The sequence below is a fragment of the Nycticebus coucang genome, chromosome 6 (genome assembly GCF_027406575.1).
Source record: "Nycticebus coucang isolate mNycCou1 chromosome 6, mNycCou1.pri, whole genome shotgun sequence".
Classification (NCBI taxonomy): Eukaryota; Metazoa; Chordata; class Mammalia; order Primates; family Lorisidae; genus Nycticebus; species Nycticebus coucang.
Window position 1 is genome coordinate 35,558,975 of NC_069785.1, and position 18,526 is coordinate 35,577,500.

The window sequence follows — 18,526 nt, forward strand, 5'->3', positions numbered from 1 at the left end:
CAGCTAAGGAGACAATAACCAAAGCAAAGAGACAACCTACACAATGGGAAAGGATATTTGCATATTTTCAATCAGACAAAAGCTTGATAACTAGGATCTATAGAGAACTCAAATTCATCCACATGAAAAAAGCCAACAATCCCATATATCAATGGGCAAGAGACATGAATAGAACTTTCTCTAAAGATGACAGACGAATGGCTAACAAACACATGAAAAAATGTTCCTCATCTCTATATATTAGAGAAATGCAAATCAAAAGAACCCTGAGATATCATCTAACCCCAGTGAGAATGGCCCACATCACAAAATCTCAAAACTGCAGATGCTGGCGTGGATGTGGAGGGAAGGGGACACTTTTACACTGCTGGTGGGACTGCAAACTAGTACAACCTTTCTGGAAGGAAGTATGGAGAAACCTCAAAGCACTCAACCTAGACCTCCCATTCGATCCTGCAATCCCATTACTGGGCATCTACCCAGAAGGAAAGAAATCCTTTTATCATAAGGACACTTGTACTAGACTGTTTATTGCAGCTCAATTTACAATCGCCAAAATGTGGAAACAGCCTAAATGCCCACCAACCCAGGAATGGATTAACAAGCTGTGGTATATGTATACCATGGAATACTATTCAGCCATTAAAAAAAATGGAGACTTTACATCCTTCATATTAACTTGGATGGAAGTGGAAGACATTATTCTTAGTAAAGCATCACAAGGATGGAGAAGCATGAATCCTATGTACTCAATCTTGATATGAGGACAATTAATGACAATTAAGTTTATGGGGGGAAGCAGAAAGAGGGATGGAGGGAGGGGGGTGGGGCCTTAGTGTGTGTCACACTTTATGGGGGCAAGACATGATTGCAAGAGGGACTTTACCTAACAATTGCAATCAGTGTAACTGGCTTATTGTACCCTCAATGAATCCCCAACAATAAAAAAAAAAAAAAATAGTATTTCTCATGCTAAAGGCTGAACACTCAGATCGACTTGTGAGAGAGTCCCAAAGGGTTCTCATGTCTGATGCTGCTGTCCAAGGATCTAGCCTGTAAAGCCAGCAATGAATAATAAAATGATATGATTTAAAAAGAATACCATCTGTGCCCTATTTCCTTTCTCAAGTTTTTCCCTCAATCTCCGAGATCGCTAGCGAATAATAATAGTAATAAATGTGTCAAGAAGGGAAATAGCTATTAGGTCTGTCTTATCTTTGGTAAAATAGCACAAAAAGGCGAGATGACATGTGAAATTTTAGAGTCCAACCCGACATGGTGATCTTTGTTATCCAATGGATACTAATAAAAATGTCATCAATTATTTATTTTGGATTCGAGTTTCAAAGAGAATAAATTCTTCCAATAAGATTTAATGCATTTGCTTCTCAATATTGTAAATTATAGATTATTATAAATTTTGTGGCTCCTGAAATATATACCCATATTGAATAAACTTCTTTCTATAACATGCCTGGTATAATAGGCAGGTCTTATTCATATGTTCTAAAACTAAGTGTTCAATTTTATTAAGTTGGTCTTTCTATTATATTTGGAAAATGAATTATTACTTATTCCTTTTTAAGGCAAACCAAGTTAAGACTATTAAGTTCTTGGCAACAAAGAAACAGAACTTTTGAATTTACTTTCTCATTTCTAGGACTCTCTGAACTACGAAAGCTAAATGATAAAGAAAAAGAAGTCCTATGAAATACACTTTTTAAAGAAAACAATGTAAGAGAATAACCAATAAATAATTTTCCCATTAACATAGCATCTCTCTATCTTCTAAGTTTCTATCCTGGGGCTATCAGTAGGCTAGGTCTAGCAGATTTTGTTTAGTACTGAATGTGGTGATGTTTAAAATGAACCAGGTCTCCTCATCAAAGATTTCGTATATTGTGAGACTTGGAAAAAGAGTGCTCAGTCTACAAAATTGCTTCACTAAACTGGAAATCTTTGAGGGTTTGCAGAACACACGAGATACTGAGGTCGATGGTGGGGAGGGGAAGTGAATCCAGATGGAGGTGAACATGAACAAAAATCTCACCTGTGTTAATGCTCCAAGGAACAAAGCAAAGCTAGTCTCAGGCATCTGACTAATGCATATTATCACATTATTGTAAACCAAGAAAGGGCAGAATCACAAATATATGGTGTGATGGATCCTAGAGATCTAATTAAACATCCTAATTTTATAGGTGAAAACACTGTGGCCCCAAGAGATTAGAAGACATGCCTGAGACCACCTGAGAGCTGGAAGATGACCACAGTGGAAACCCTGATTCTCTTGATTCTGTGGTCATTGTCTCTTCTACTGCAAAGGAGAGACTTCTGTTACGTAGGAGTTCTGCAAGTCGAGTAACAATAAACTGTGCTACCAGGTAACCGCAAACAGTTCTTACCCACAGGCAGTGTGCTCTCCAGTACAGGAGAAAGAAAATAAGCTCTCCTACAGCTCCTGGTAATTACAGCACAGAGTGATAAGAACTATGATTGGAGCCCAAGAACAGACTCCTGGGATCACTGGAAGCTTCTCTGCTGATCTAATATCTAGACTGGTTTCTTGATGGGTAAGTAGGGATTACATAAGGGAAGAGAGAGGGGAGGAGGAAAGCTGTTCCACGTGGAGGAGATTGATGGTATGCAGGATCAGAGGCAAAAGGAAGTAACATACACTAAAGCGTGTGTGAGGCAGGGAAAGGAATTGGGTGTGGCTGAGACATTGCGTGCTGGGTGGGATGTGATGAAAGGTGGGTAGGAAAGGTGAGCAGGGCCCACCAAATCACTAAGGGCTTTATGATCTGCTTTAAAATTTGGAATTTATCTCAAGGTCATGGGAAGACAAAGGATTTTGAAAGAGGGCAATGTAATAATTAGATCTACACTTTGGAAAGAATGTTATGACTACTGAGTGAAAAAATGGAAAGAGCGGGTAAGAACAGAAGGAACTAAGCAGTTAGCAGGCAGCTGCACGGACAAGAAGGTGGAGGATAGTCAGCTAACAGACTATGGAGGTGTGGGAGGGTGGAGAGAAGTAGGTGAATTTGAGATATTCAGGTAGTAGGATTAAAGCATTTGATGACAAATGGATATAAATGAACGTAGGCCATAAGGGAAGGGAAGAGTCAAAATTTATCCTGAAGTATTGGGCCAAAGTCTTGCCCCAAAGACTTTCAGATATAGGAAACATGGAGCATTCTTAAACACTTAAGGACCATTTTATTGACCACAGAAACTAAAGACTATTCTGTATTTGCTCATCATCATTGAGACCATCAGATCCTAGGGCCATGTCAAAGCCTATGAGCTCTACAGAAAATCCTCATCAAATTGTCGTAACCTGGTAATGCTCCATTAGGGCAGTCATAAATTCTCAGTGAGATTTTCCCAGGAAGGAAGAACTGCCTGATCTCAAGGCCTTCTCAGCCTCTCCACATTTTCTGGTAAATCCTGGTAAAGGGTAGGAGAGAAGAGTAGATTCAGTGTTCAATGCCCTTGCTCAGGCAGTATTAGTGATGGTCTGTTTTCTGGTGGGGCTTATTCCAAAGGAAGCAGAATGAAGGTTGCTGAACAAGAGGAACCTACACCCAGGGATAAAGATTTCCTATCTCCATATGGATCATGCCAAAGGTGCTAATTTTTTTCCGTGCAAAATTGGAGAGATGAAATGTAGAATGTGCTTGTGGGCTGTGGTGTGTCCAGTCCCAACCCAGGACATAATTCAGGTACTCACCCCTTCACCGCCATTTTCACCTGTGTTGGCAAGCATTTCCTGCAGGGCTCTGACAGACAGGGACTGTTCCAGCACGAAATTGCAGACGCAAAGATCTGGAGGAATATACTGTGGAAATAAAACCAGAATGAGGATGCCAACTCACATCAGTTAGGGATCAGTCACGCAATAACACCTCAAGGACAAAGAGCTTATGAATCAAAATGACAGCTGGATGGGTGAATAGGCATGCAAAAAGGTGACTGTCCCTTATTCAAATTACAATGGGTTTTAAACTAGATTCTAAAGGATAGAAGAAAAAAAGCTCCAAGTGTCAAAGGACCAGTAACTAAGATGTTGGGACCAATTTGAGTGAGGGCTGGGAGTACGTATGTGAAAACACACACACAGCCCTGCTGAAGAAGGGACAAGCAGAAAGGCTGACCTCTACTCCTGTCTAGGGGGACCAAAAAAGAGCGTCACTGGACTCTCACACCCATAGCCTGGAAGTGGGCAGTGGATAGACTAGAACATGGCTCCAGACAAGAGCGACCAAAACGGACAATCGCTTACTCAAGAAAACCAGGGTATCAAAGTATAAACACAGTCAATAGAGAGGGTTGAGAATAATATAAATATAGCTTGAGCAAAGAAATTTCCAGAACTTTAATAATTGATGACCCTTATAATAATCATTCTAATTGATAAGTATCAGCTAACAGTGAGCAGTTAGTATCACGGTATTTGTGTCTGTTTGGGAACGTTTCTCAGCAGCAAATGAAGACAGCCTTCTCTGCATGTGACGAGTAATAACTAATACTCATTGAGTCCTTTCTCTATGCCAGGCAACGTTCTAAGTGCTTTGCTTATATTAATTCATCCAACCCGCACAACTGTCGTGTAAGATACAGACTATTAATATTCTAGTTTATAGCCAAAGAACTGTTAGTTAAGAGTTCTGTTTGGCTGAGTCAGATTCAAATCCTGGCAGTCTGTCTCCAAAGTCTATGTGCTTAACCCCACAGCATTCCTGCCTCTAATAAAATATTAAAGATTTTTTTTTCACAACTAGAATCTTTTAGATCAGGAAATGTTCAAGTATTACATTGATGTAAAATGCTGTGCTTGAGACTGAAAAAATGCAAAGAAACATAAAATCATTGCTTTTGAGGAGTTTACACTCCAGTTTCATGACATACCCTTTCCCTTGGGAATGGAGCTTGCAATCACCTTGCACATCAATCCTGTTTCCTACATGATACTGTCACGACATCGACACCATGAGAATAACCAGAATGAGGAATGAGAGCCAGAAGTCCCCAACAGCCATGCCTACGTCCTCAAGACAGATAAAGCTGTTTCTGCAGAGCTCTAATTGCAAAGGAAAGCAAGGCTGCTACTGAGTCTCAGTTAACCTCTCTGACTTCAGCATTTCCATTTTTAAAATAAAGATAATGGAAATGGCCATTTTTAATTTCCTTTTCATTTCCAAATGTTTGCTGCTGCTGCTTCTTCCCCTCCCAACCTTAATCTTCTCAAAAATAAGATGATGGACCTGCTGGTTGTACCTACAGTTTTCCATTATTAACATTTTAAGGCCCCCGAAGCCAGGAAAGGGTAATCCTATCCCAAAGGCTACTACCTATGGGGGACTTACATTTCCAAGTATTTGTCTACTATGTACTTTTCTACTAAGGATTTGCGTGGGTACTTTTCTACTTAAATAACTTTTCTGTTCAAGGGCCCTAAAAATCTAGTCTTCTTAGAACTTTGGCATTACAGAAATTTTCCCAATTATTTTTATTAGAATAAATTAACCAAGAAGACACTATAACACAAGGAGGATTATAGCCTTTATGTTATATCTGTTTCAATTTTGTTTTCGAAGTCTGTTCCGGAAGCAGCTAATTAACTCATTTGTATGGGACATGAACAAGCAGGCAGCTGGTGATGAAGGGCAGAACTTAATGTCTAGGAAGTGTTTTTAGTGCACATATAGCATCATTACAAGTAGCTTTCAATTATATGATAAAGCATTTCTGTAAAGACCTTATGACATAATCATGCATTACCCAACTTCATCTCCCAGAAAAGGACACCATTTCGATGCCATCTCAGGAGATTTTACAGAGATTTTTCTATCACTCCTAGCCTACCTGGATTTCATGTCCCCAGAATGGGAAGCATAAAAGCCGGGGTTTCGTTGTTTCCTCCTCCTCTGCTTCACAAGAGCATGTGATCTGGAGATTTTCCATTCAGGAAAATTACAGTTGATACTTCAAAGGCTGCTTTTTGGCAAACTTATTTGCCAAACGTTCATGCCAAACATTCTTTTACAAAAAACCTGTTTATTCCATTCTTTTAAAGACAGACCACCCCTTTATAGAGGCAAGGGCTAGAGAGCCTACCCTCAGATGAGGCTGCATGACTCTGTCAGCTTTCTTTACTTCTTGTGTCTAGTTTTCTGGGAAAGGTGACAGGATCATCCATGCTGTATCGTCCGTGCTGATGGAGGACCATCAGTAGACAACACAGATGCCAGGCATGCCGATATTACATCAGTCCTTTCCAGCCAGGGTTTGGAAGTCTCCACGTGGTCATTTCATTACCAGTGGAAACTGGTATGTTTAAACAGGGAGATGGCATGCATGGGGAAGGAGCATCTCACACTGGAGTACCAGACCTGCCGGTAATTTACATAGCTTCTTCACTGTTTAGTTCCTCTCTCTCAACAGTGTGGTCCCTGCCTGGACTCTCTGTCCTTGGGAATAAGGTCATGCAACTCCAACAGCACAAACAACAGTGCATGGGCAGTAGTAAGAAAGGGAAAGGGGCAACAGGAATATCTGGAGAAAAACAAAAAGCAACTAGCAACTTGTGATATGAATGGCGCGCAGAGCACACAGCCATCTGACCTGCTATGCCAGCTGCCATCTTTAATTAAACTCCACACTGGGCTAAGCTCACACCTCCACGTTCCTGAAGAATGAGCAAAGGCCACTCAAAGCTAATTTGTTTGTAGCCGTGAGAGTCCCTCAGGAGGCCAGCTCATTGTCTCTGTGCACTGGAGCCCGTGCCTCAGTCACTCTGCCTGGCAAGCATGGGGTGAGTGTTTGATGATTCTCAGCACGGAGAGAAGGGCTTTGTTGACATCTGTTCTGAAATAGCTCTCATCATTCTCCCCAGCCCTGTCTTGAGCCTAGAGAAGAACTCCATTTCTAAGTGTCCTACAGAAAACCTTGAGATGCCATGGTATTAGACAAGCCAGGAGCTAGTATTCATTTAATGCTACTGTGTGGAAAATGGAGGCAAAGCCTGCACATCCTCCATGCCCACAAATCTATGTAATGGCATATTTTTCTGGGACTTACCAACTCTGCCTACTAGGACTCTGCAGCCCTATTTTTGCCATCATTTAATATCTCTCTACCTGGCACCTGCAACAGGCACTCAGCTCACACTAGCATGTAGGGTGGAGTCACTTCTCCACTTCACTGTTAACTGCAGTTTGTTTTGGCTCATGTAGCTCTTGATGCATTGAAGTCTCTCTGTTTCACTATCTTGTTGGTCCCTTTAAAAAATCTGTCTTATTGTATTATTGGTATCCTTGATACATAGTAAGGCTCAGCTCAAGTCTTAAATAGACTTTGTGTCCCCCGATACTACCCTGCTGCTGATGGTGGCTACACCTGTGGACAAAAGCCTCCAGCACTCACCTGCCTAGCTGAGCCCCTGCCTCAACTCTTCTGATTATTGCTCAAGAAGTCTTTCTTTTCCCAGTGTCATGAGCCCCTTTTGTTTCTCTTAATCCATCTGGTTTGCACTCTATTTAACTACTCACTAGCTGAATGACATTAGGCTGGTAACTGAGGCAGGTAAATCCATGACTCTCAGTTTCCTTATCCATATGATAGAGATATAATAGTACCCACTTTTCAGAATAAACTGAAGTGATATGTTTAATTAGCTTAAAATAAGGTCTTACGTATAGTAACTACTTAATAAATGTCAGATAATATTCGACAAAGTGCAGTGAAATCAAAACATCAATAATTCACTTAAATATTCACTTATATATCTAATATTTTTAAAGTTCCTAATTTGTGCAGGGATAAGTCAAAATCCCTGTCCTTCAGGATTGTGTGATCTAGCGGAATACTGGGGAAGGAAATGAACAATTTTGCGTAGTATGAGGGCCTAGAAGTGAGTAGGAAAGCATGTGAGTAAACACATCAAGTTGAAGATGGATAGCATAAAGTGGATTGGAGAGAAGAAGAGAGAAAGACAGAGAAGGGGAGAGAAAGGAGGAGACAGAAGGGAAGAGAGAGAGAAGAAGAGGGAGAAAGACACAAAGGGAGAGAAGGAGAGAGAGATACAGAGGGGCGAGAGAAAAAGGAAGAAAGAGAGGGAGAGAAAGACAGGGGAAGCAAGGGAGAAGAGAAAGGGAGAGATTGTGAGAAAGAAACTGGGGGGAGGTAAGCACAGAAAGGTAAAAGATGAGACTGAGGAAGAAGGAGGGATTACAATGACAAGGGTCTTGAGTCTTGTCAAGGAACAGTTTGGACTTCATTTCCAGAGCAACAGGTTGCCATTAAAGACAGCTGTTTAGGAAGAGACATAATCAAATTAGTATGTTGGAAAGATCATTGCAGGCCCAATATAAAGAGAGCTAAATTGATTTCAATAAAGGTGCCAAACATATACATTGGGGAAAGGACACCCTCTTCAATAAATGGTGCTAGGGAAATGTGAATATCCATCTGCAAAAGAAGGAAATTTCTCTTACCATATGCAAAAATGTAACTCAAGATGGATTAAAGACTTAAATGTAAGAACCCAAATTATAAAACTACTAGAAGAAAACATTGGGGAAACATTTCAGGACATCAATCTGGACAAGGGTTTTATGGTTAAGAACTCAAAAGCACAGACAACAAAAATAGATATATGTGATATCAAAAAGTGTCTGCACAGCAAAGGAAACAAACAACAGAGTGAAAAGACAACCCACAGAATGGGAGAAAATATTTGCAAACTGTGTATCCAATAAGGAATTAATATCCAGGATATACAAAGAACTCAAACAACTCAACATCAAAAAAGTAAATAATCTGATTAAAGAATAGACAAATGACCTGAATAAACATTTCTCAAAAGAAGACATACAAATGGCCAACAAGTATGTGAAAAACCATCGACATCACCCATCATCAGGGAAATGCAAATCAAGACCACAATGAGATATCGTCTCATCCCAGTTAAGATGGCTAGTATCAAAAAAGAAAAAAAGGTAGCAAATGCTGGTGAGCATGCAGAGACTAGGGAACTCATATACTATTTGTGGGAATACAAATTAGCACAGCCATTATGGAAAACAGTATAGAAGTTTCTCAAAAAAAAAAGGAAAAATAGAACTTAACATATAACCCAGCAATCCCACTATTAAATATTTGCCTAACAGCATCCAAATGGGAACATAGGAAGGGAAACTCTCCCTCTTTGCTGATGATATGATCTTATACTTAGAGAACCCCAAAGACTCAACCACAAGACTCCTGAAAGTGATCAAAAAATACAGTAATGTCTCAGAACACAAAATGAACGTCCACAAATTAGTAGCCTTTGATGAAAAGGAATGCTATTCCTGATGGGAATGTGAATTAGTACAATCTCTCTGGAAAACAGTACTGAGATTCTTCAAAGACTTAAAAGTACCCTATTTTATCTACCAATCTGCTAGTGAACATCTACTTAAAGGGAAAAAAGTCATTATATCAAAGAGACACCTGCACCTGAATGTTTATTGCAACACAATCCACAATTGCAAAGACATGACATCAACCTAAGTGTTTATCAACTGATGAGTGAATACATAGACACACCATGCAGTACTATTCAGCCATGAAAAGGAATAAAATAATGTCATTTGTAACAATCTGGACAGAAAAGAAGACCATTATTCTGAGTGACACATTCTTAGGAATGGAAAAATAAATCCCACATATCTTTACAGACAGTGGAGCTAATTGATGAGTATATATGGTCATAGGAAGGGGAAGAGTTGAAGCAGGGAGAGGGATGATAAATATTTTTCTATTGGTGTACTACTCTGGGGGTAGATACACTGAAAGCCCTGACGTCAGCATTATACAATTCATCCACACAACAAAAACACTTGTACCATACGTACATACACATGTACACACATAAATTGAAATGTTTGGTATATAAAGTTCAGCCAAAACCCTCTCAGGGTTGTTGTGATTAGATAAGTTTGGCCTGAAGCATAAAGAGAATCTGTTCTAATTTGGACAAGAAAGAGTTCCTGCACATAATTAAGAACTCACATTTTTGTAATTTTTTTTTTTTTGCAGTTTTTGGCCGGGGCTGGGTTTCAACCTACCACCTCCAGTATATGGCGCCAGTGCCCTACCCCTTGAGCCACAGGTGCCGCCCCAGAACTCACATTTTTGTTTAATGAACAATCAGGATAGAAAAGCTATTCTTTCTAGTTTCTGTATCTTCTGTTTAAAATTCCATTAATTAAAGCAGGAGTTTAAGTCATGGGCTTTACAGAAGTTCTGTCCTTGCCTCCCTTTGCTTTCTCGCTCAACTCGTCAAAGAAAAAGGGCGAGGACATGAGGGTCTTGTGAATGGGAAAGGGGAGTGGGGAAGGAAGGAGGAAGGAGTGGATAACTTCTGCTCACTGACTTTGCTGCCTATACCCCCCACCCTATTCCCAGGACTGAGCAGTTAGGTGAATGCTATCAACCTGGCACTGCACACTTCTATGCAGCCGCACTGCCATGGGGGCATGCCAGCTAGGTCAAGTAATCCCTAATGCCAATCACCTGAAACAAAAGCGGGACAGTGAGAACAGAGGCCAGAATTAAGGAAGCACAGTAGGTCTGGAAGGAAGTCACTTTCACACTCCTGGATTCCGTTATGGAGAATCAAGACAGCCAGCGGGGTGTTCTTGGGAACAGATGTTACAAAAACATCCAATTGCAGATGGGTCTGAAGGTAGGAAGCAAGACACTTGGGTGGGTCACACTTTTCTCTGGGATCCCATAAACAGGGGCAGCAGAAGTGAGCATGTTGTTAAAGAATCAGAACCTTTAAGCCGGAATGTTGGAATATCTTGGACCTTCCATCTTCATTTTTTCTTGAGTTATTCCTCAGTGTTTAACAATTTTCTTTTTTAAGTTATAGTGTGTTTGGTTTGATTACAACAAATTAAGGAAAGAAATCTGGTCTACAAGTGAGCCAGAAAGTTGAAGGGAGCAAGGTACCTCTTGGTGGCCAGCAGGGTGGTAACCAAACAGGAGAATGATGAGAAAGCAACAGCAGGGCAGAGATGGGGTTACGTGAAGGATGTCCCTATTCAGGGGGTAATCCTTACAACTTCCAAATTTTATTAATAAGGACAGTATCTCACTTGTCCCCTTTATGCTCTACCCATGCTACTTGAGACTATCTAGTCTGGGGATAAATATAGCTGGTATTCATTATCATGGCTCTAGATTTCAAATTGTGTGGACAAAGAGTGTCTATTTTCCCAGGGGCTCTACATCTACTGGTGACAGGCAGAGCTGAACTCAGTCCTTTGTGGTCCAGCTTCTACATGTACTGTGTTTATGCCATGTCACCATGCTGCTTCAATCAGGACTGATTACCATCTCCCTGTAATGGCTTGATATAGTCCTACTCAAAAACTTGGATGAAAAGACATCCCAAGCCTCTCAGATCACCCAGGCCCCACTAGATACGGTGGGATGGGAAGAGACCAACTTTTCATGGGAAAGCATCAGGATAGGTGAAGTTGGCATATGTAGTTTGTGTTTCAGGAGCTTTAAACAATTTACAGACATTATCTCATCCACCTAGAGCAGACATGAGCTCAATTACAGACTTCCAATCAATAATTGATAATACATAATTGTTTGTATAAAGGCAAAGTCAGTCATTAACTAATTAACACCTGCACACCATCTCAACCACATTTCATGTATTTATGCAGTTAATTGCTTTTTAAATATATATACCTTTGTCACTTCTGGAAAGTTATTCATGGTTTATAATGAAGAAAGTTATATAGCAAATGTTTAAATCTGAAGCTCTGGATTTCTACAAAAATAAGCTGGTGGTTTTACAACTATATTAGAGGTAGGTCAACTAAGATGTGCAGGAAATAGGTAAAACTTATGTGAGCAAGTAGAGAAAAAATAGAATACATCATAAATTTAAGATACATTTATGTACCTATCTATATAACTGTACCAGGGATTGCACTAAATGCTTTATAATTTCTATCTTTTTTTTTTTTTTTTGTAGAGACAGAGTCTCACTTTATGGCCCTCGGTAGAGTGCCGTGGCCTCACACAGCTCACAGCAACCTCCAACTCCTGGGCTTAAGCGATTCTCTTGCCTCAGCCTCCCGAGCAGCTGGGACTACAGGCGCCCGCCACAACGCCCGGCTATTTTTTGTTGCAGTTTGGCCGGGGCCGGGTTTGAACCCGCCACCCTCGGCATATGGGGCCAGCGCCCTACCGACTGAGCCACAGGCGCCGCCCTATAATTTCTATCTTAATTAACCTTTACCTCAACCATTTTCAGAATGAGATTGTAGCCATTTTTCAGATGGAAAAAAAAAAAAAGACTCAGAAAGGCTGAAACTTCTACAAAATCTACAAAAATTTGGAAGAACATACAAATTCTAAATTTCAGACTCAATTCTTTCTTCCCATACTTCATTACTATTCGAGAAGAGAGGGATCCCACCCCTACCCTAACGTTGCAGAATGCTAATCCCACTGGGGTACCTTCCTCCCAACTCTTGTACCTTAAGTGAAGTTAAAGACTTCATATTAGGTTCTTGACTCCTAGAATGAGTTTCTATTTTAGAATGGCCACTGGGAATATAAAGAATGGGGACTGAACTTACTGGGACTGTCAGGGCGCAAGAGCTTGTAAAATCTATATTCCATGGCAATCACGTCCATTTTAGGTAGTACTAGAATCTGAGACCAATTCATGATGCAAGCTTTCTCTTCCAGAAGGGAATTCAACTCTGGACATGATAGGGCATGTTGCAACCACGAACGCCTATGTGTAGATTTTAAACATGTGTTATGTTCAGATTTTACACATTTGGGGGAAAAGACTTTGCCTGTTTGTGTTAAAAGCTGCTAGCATGAAATGAGGTTAAAATTCATAAAACCTTGCTTTAATTTTTAAAAAAATTTGTTATGATAAAAGATAGTCTTTCCGAAAAAATATATATTCCCAATAGTTGAGCTCTAGTTTTGCTTGGGCACTGCTAACAAAAGCCACTATATGTAAATAGTAAAGTATTTACAATTTACATGTAATTTACAACTCAATTTAAACTTATAGATGGAAATAATTTATTTTGGGGAGAGGAGAAAAGGAAGATGTCAATGTCTTAAAAAAAAAAAGTGAAATAAAGAAGACTCCTTGTTAACTCAAGTCACAAGAGCACTTGCAACATCAATTGTTTTTTTTTTTTTTTTGAAAATGCTCAGAGATTTCTTACAAGAGTGAAAATTAATGTAAGTTTGTTCCAGAAATATTAATGCAGAAACATGGTGAGTTCAAGAACCTCCTAGGTAAGATCGCTAATATTTCAGATTCCCAAAACTCTTCTCTAGGTAGGTGCTTTAAAAAAAGATCCCAGGTAATTGTCAGGTAGGAGCCCTGTGACCTCTGCATGAGAGAGATCGCAGAACAACTAGAATAAGCAAGCAACTTCAGGCGTCTGGTAATAAGTGTTTATCAGTCTACATCCATCTTTAAAGAGTTTGTCCATCAAAATGTTAAAAATTTCTTTTCAAATAAATAACTTAATTGGAGATCTACATGATTATAGTTTTTATGATTTTGCCTGATATGGCCCCAACCAAAAATAATGCTGAGGTGCTCTGGACACCTGCACCCTGCCAAGCACCAGTAGGAAGAATGTTATCAAGAACCTGGAGAAAATGTGTGCTGCAAAGCTTGCTGTTTTTTGAAGTAAGGAAGAGGCGGCAGCCAAAGACTCAGAGACAAAATGCTGGGCAGCTGGCTTGTAAGACTGCCTACTGGGAAAAAGCAGAAGTGACAGGCTGGAGGGCTGATTTAGTTCTCCGCTGAGCCAAGTTTCCCTCTCTGCCCAGCAGCGCAAGGATGGCATGTTAAATAACTAAGGCACCAATAGGTGGGAACTTGGAACACGTGCACCTGGAGAAACAGGCTGTGTTAATGAGCAGCAAGTAACACCCACTGCTGACGGACAGAGACACCTGCAGCACCGACTCTTATTTGCCTGTGAAGAAAACCGGGACTTAATGGTAGCGCAGGTACTACAACAAGCTCTGTGGACACTGGACACTTGCTAAGTACCTGGAATCCCTGGAATTCTAGGTTTCATTGGCTACTCTGATGAGAAATGGTGAAGATGTTATTCTGAAGATTAGTATCAGAAAAGTAGAAGATCAGGACAGAGGAAAAGTAGGATGTTAACAAGGAGATGAAGTAACCAAAGTGTCCCATGAGTAAGTAGAGCCATGCACATCGGCTGGGGAGGAAGGCATGGTACAGGTTGCTGGAGTTGGGATACAGACAGAGAAGGTGAATGCTGAGGTATAAGAGGACGGGAGTCTGAATCTCAGGCTAACATTTATATTTTCCACTTGAGTTGGTTTAATTTAGTTTTGCTGGAAAGAAACACAGGCCAGCATTGCATTTACCACGTTATTCTTCTGCTAGTCTGCTTGCCTCCTCCTCTCTTTGGAGTGATGATGTGGTGGTGTTATAGAATTTAGAAACCATGGTGAGGCTGTTCTCTACTAACAAGGCAGCGGTGCCCTGCAGGGTGAGAGAATTTGTGTCTCTCAGCCTTTTCATTGCATAACAGGCAGGGAAGATTGAGAAAAGCCTTGTGAGGCACCACAAGAGCTGAGGAAATGCCAGGCTGGAACTGAAGGCTGACAGACAGAACAGAGACACTGAGTGCCCAAAGGCAGGGCCGTCCCCTTAGCTGCAATTGTCATCAGCATCATTTGCCCCTTGGGAGCACCTGATGTGTGTCAGGTTCTGCCTTGGCTGCAGTCTCAGAGGCTCATGGATTCAGGATCAGAAGTAGACACAAAACTCAGGGCAATGAAGGGCAAGGACAAAAGCTTGTCTTCCAAACGTTTTGAAAAATTTTTCCCCCAGTGCCTTCTTCCCACTCTCAAACGGATTCCAGATTCCAATGTGGACATGCAGTTTTTATGTTTTGCCTCTACATGGCATTTTTTTTTTTTTTTTTTTCCCGCTTTGAGAGACATAGGCAAATCACTAGAAACTAGTTCTGGATTAAAAAAAAAATTGGCAGGAGTACCTAAAATGTGCAGTTTTAGAAAGCCTTTGTAGAAATAAATGTTATAAATATTTTTCTCCAAGAAGAAATAAGTCCTGTTATCTCTCCATTGAGAGTTAGATCTCATTCCCTCTAGCCCCCTTTTCTTTTTTTCTTTTTCTTGAGACAGAGTCTGACTGTTGCCCTCGGTAGAGTGCTGTGGCCTCATAGCTCACAGCAACCTCAAACTCCTGGGCTTAAGCCAGCAGTTTTCAACCTGTGGGTCGCAACCCCTTTGGGGATCGAATGACCCTTTCACAGGGGTTGCCTAATGTCAGATATTTACATTATGATTCATAACAGTAGCAAAAATTACAGTTATGAAGTAGCAACGAAAATAATTATATGGTAGGGGGTCACCACAGCATAAGGAACTGTATTAAAGGGTCTCGGCATTAGGAAGGTTGAGAACCACTGGCTTAAGCGATTCTCTTGGCTCAGCCTCCCAGTAGCTGGGACTACAGATACTTGCCACAATGCCCGGCTATGTTTTTTGTTGCAGTTGGCCCCAGCCAGGTTTGAACCTGTCAGCCTTGGTGTACGTGGCTGGTACCATAACCACTGTGTTACGGGCATTGAGTCCCCCCAAGCCCTTGTGTAGGATCTGAGCTAAACTACCAGCACCAGGAGTCTACATCTGCCAGGATTAGTACTACACATCCTGGCTACCAGGGAGCATGTAACACTCATCATAGACATTTAACAATATATACATTGGGCAGGGATTTAGTACTGCTGGTCAGAGATTATAGGATGGCAACAGAGACACCTGTCCTCTCCTTGAGCTTCACCCTCTTCCATCGTGTCATCCTCACTAGGAAGAGTTGCAAGTAGAGAGGATGGATAAAATCAAAATGCTCATTGAACCACGGAGTCATACCAGGTCTCATTCTCTCCATTCTCTCTCTCATTCTCTCTCATTCTTCCCCAGTTGAAGTCACAGATACTTTTCAGCCAGGGCATGAACTAGCTCCAGAAAACACAAGGAAACCATTAGGAGACTCAGTTTCTTCCAACTTGAACCTGATCCATCACCCAGGATCTCGTGGGATCGTCCAGAAAATACTCTGTCCAACGCTGCCCCTGCCCAACCATCCAAGTTCCCACGCCTGGGCTTTCACCTTGAGATCCCTTCTTCTGCTCTGTGAAATCGCTAACTGAGCATAGGGCAGGGGTATTGTATGATGGACAACAGCTTTTCTCTCCCCCTCCTGAATAACCAGGAGTTATCTCTGGTACATAACGGCTGAGTTAACTTGGCAGCACCAGAGACAATGAACACACTGATAGAAACCGATGGAGCAACATCACAACTCTAAAAGGAAGTATTTGTTCATGGCGACCTAAGCAAAATCTGTCAGACCCTATGAAGATAAATACTCCAAATTAGTCAGTTGCTCTCCCATGGGATTTATCCTTATGTTCTCAGTGAACAAGACATAAATGGTAGCCATGTTTGGCTTCCTATTAAACTTGTACATTTTGGAAGCCAGGAAGTCTATTTATTCCTATAGCAACTGGAAACTATCTATGGCAAGATGTGGGAGCATTTATGTGTGGAGCATTTATGTTTGTGTGTGATACTAATAAATTCAAGGTCATAGCTACACTTTGTTCAGGGATAACACCAGCACACCAAACCAGGCTAGCTATAATGCCATTGCAGATATTCTTCAGATGACAAAACTGGTGTGGAAAGCCAATGACTGCTAACTTAGCTCTGCCACGATTTCTTAAAATGTGGGCTGTGGACCACCTGCATAAGAGGCGAGTGGTACAAGGTGAGAAGTAGGGAAGTAAGGGATGGGGAGAGGGGGGGAGAAGGATGAGGAGGGGGATGGGGAGGGGGGAGAGGGGGGAGAAGGATGGGGAGAAGGATGGGGAGGGGGGAGAGGGGGGTGGGGAGGCGAAGGATGGGGAGGGGGAGAGGGGGGAGGAGAGGGATGGGGAGAGGAGGGGGGAGGAGAGGGATGGGGAGAGGAGGGGGGAGGAGAGGGATGGGGGGATCACGGTGTATGGTGCACCTCCTGGAGGTAGGACACAATTACAAGAGTGATTTTACCTAACAACCGCAATCAGTGTAACCTAATTCTCTGTACCCTCAATGAATCCCAAACAACCAAAAAACAAACAAACAAACAAACAAAAAAAAAAAAACACAACTAAATAAAAATAAGGAACCAAAGGGAAAAAAAGGAAGTTTTTTATTAAAAAATAAAACAGGTTCTGGCCCCATTCAAGAGAAGAATGAAAACTGATTTATTATTTAAAAAGAAAAAGGAATCAATGGACTATGCTCCTTCAAGTTTGAGAACTACCACTCTTCTGAGGGAACTTTGTGTTAAGCCCCACAGATACTGGGCAAGATTATCAACATATAGAGAAAGCATTCTAGACACAATTTGTTCAGGAAATTGAATAGTGAGTAAAACCACAGTCCTAATTTTAAAAAATACACGTGTGTGTATGTATATACGTATATATACACATATATTTTTTTCATTTTTTTGTCCAGGAAGTATCCAGCCATACATGCCTGTATTTTTCATATCACATGGCTACTTTCCAGACATAATATACACTGGAGCCTCCATAGTTGACCACCTCCCTACACTGACCACCTCCTTCAGCTGACCTAATGTTCATAGAGCAGACATGGACCACATGTACGTATCAGCACCGTGGGCTTAGTTCCTTACGTTGATCACCTCTTTACGTTGAGCAGTTTATTACATCCCTTGGGTGATCAACGTACAAAGGTTCTACTATATATATATTTATTGTTAAGGAGATGAGGTTTTGCTGTGTTACCTAGGCTGAATCTGGTGGCTACTCACAGGTACAATCATACTGTACTACACAGCCTCAAGCAATCCTGCGCCGTCATTCTCCCAAGAAGCTGGGACTACAAGCACACACCACTGCACTCAGCCACAGTGTTCATTTTTCAACTTATGAAGTGACAGGGGAGGCTGTGGAAATTTTCTCACCAATATCAAAAAGTACTCATCTTTCTTGGCTCTGCTTTTCATAAAAAGATAACACTCTTTAGCTGTTTACTACCAGGTTTGGCTGAAGGATAATATTAGGCCTTCTTATATTCACTCATTCTCACAGCTTATATTAAATTATAAAACCTGTCTTCATCTTTAAGAAGTGAAATTGCTTGAACCTAGATGTCACGGCTTATTAGGGTAATAATTTAAATTTCAAGTCTGAAGTGACTGCTCTGGGGATGAAGAGGTGGAGTAGAGATCAATTATTCCGCCCTCTGTTCCTTTAGGCAGCAATGCACCTAAATCACCCTAAAGAGGTGATATTCTGTTCCATTTTGAATTAGAAATATCTTGAAACTATAGCGAAGTGTTAAAGTAGGGCTGAAGGCAAAAATCTTTGACAAAAATGCTCCA

General features: G+C 41.0%; 1 protein-coding gene across 1 annotated transcript in view; it reads right to left on the reverse strand.

The window, feature by feature from the left end:
• Positions 1–18,526, reverse strand: part of RYR3 (ryanodine receptor 3) — a 502,828-nt gene that overhangs the window by 327,798 nt on the left and 156,504 nt on the right. Inside the window, exon 3 of the mRNA XM_053594081.1 lies at positions 3,737–3,844. Within this exon, the coding sequence (XP_053450056.1) occupies positions 3,737–3,844 (108 nt within the window). The remainder of the gene's footprint in view (positions 1–3,736; positions 3,845–18,526) is intronic.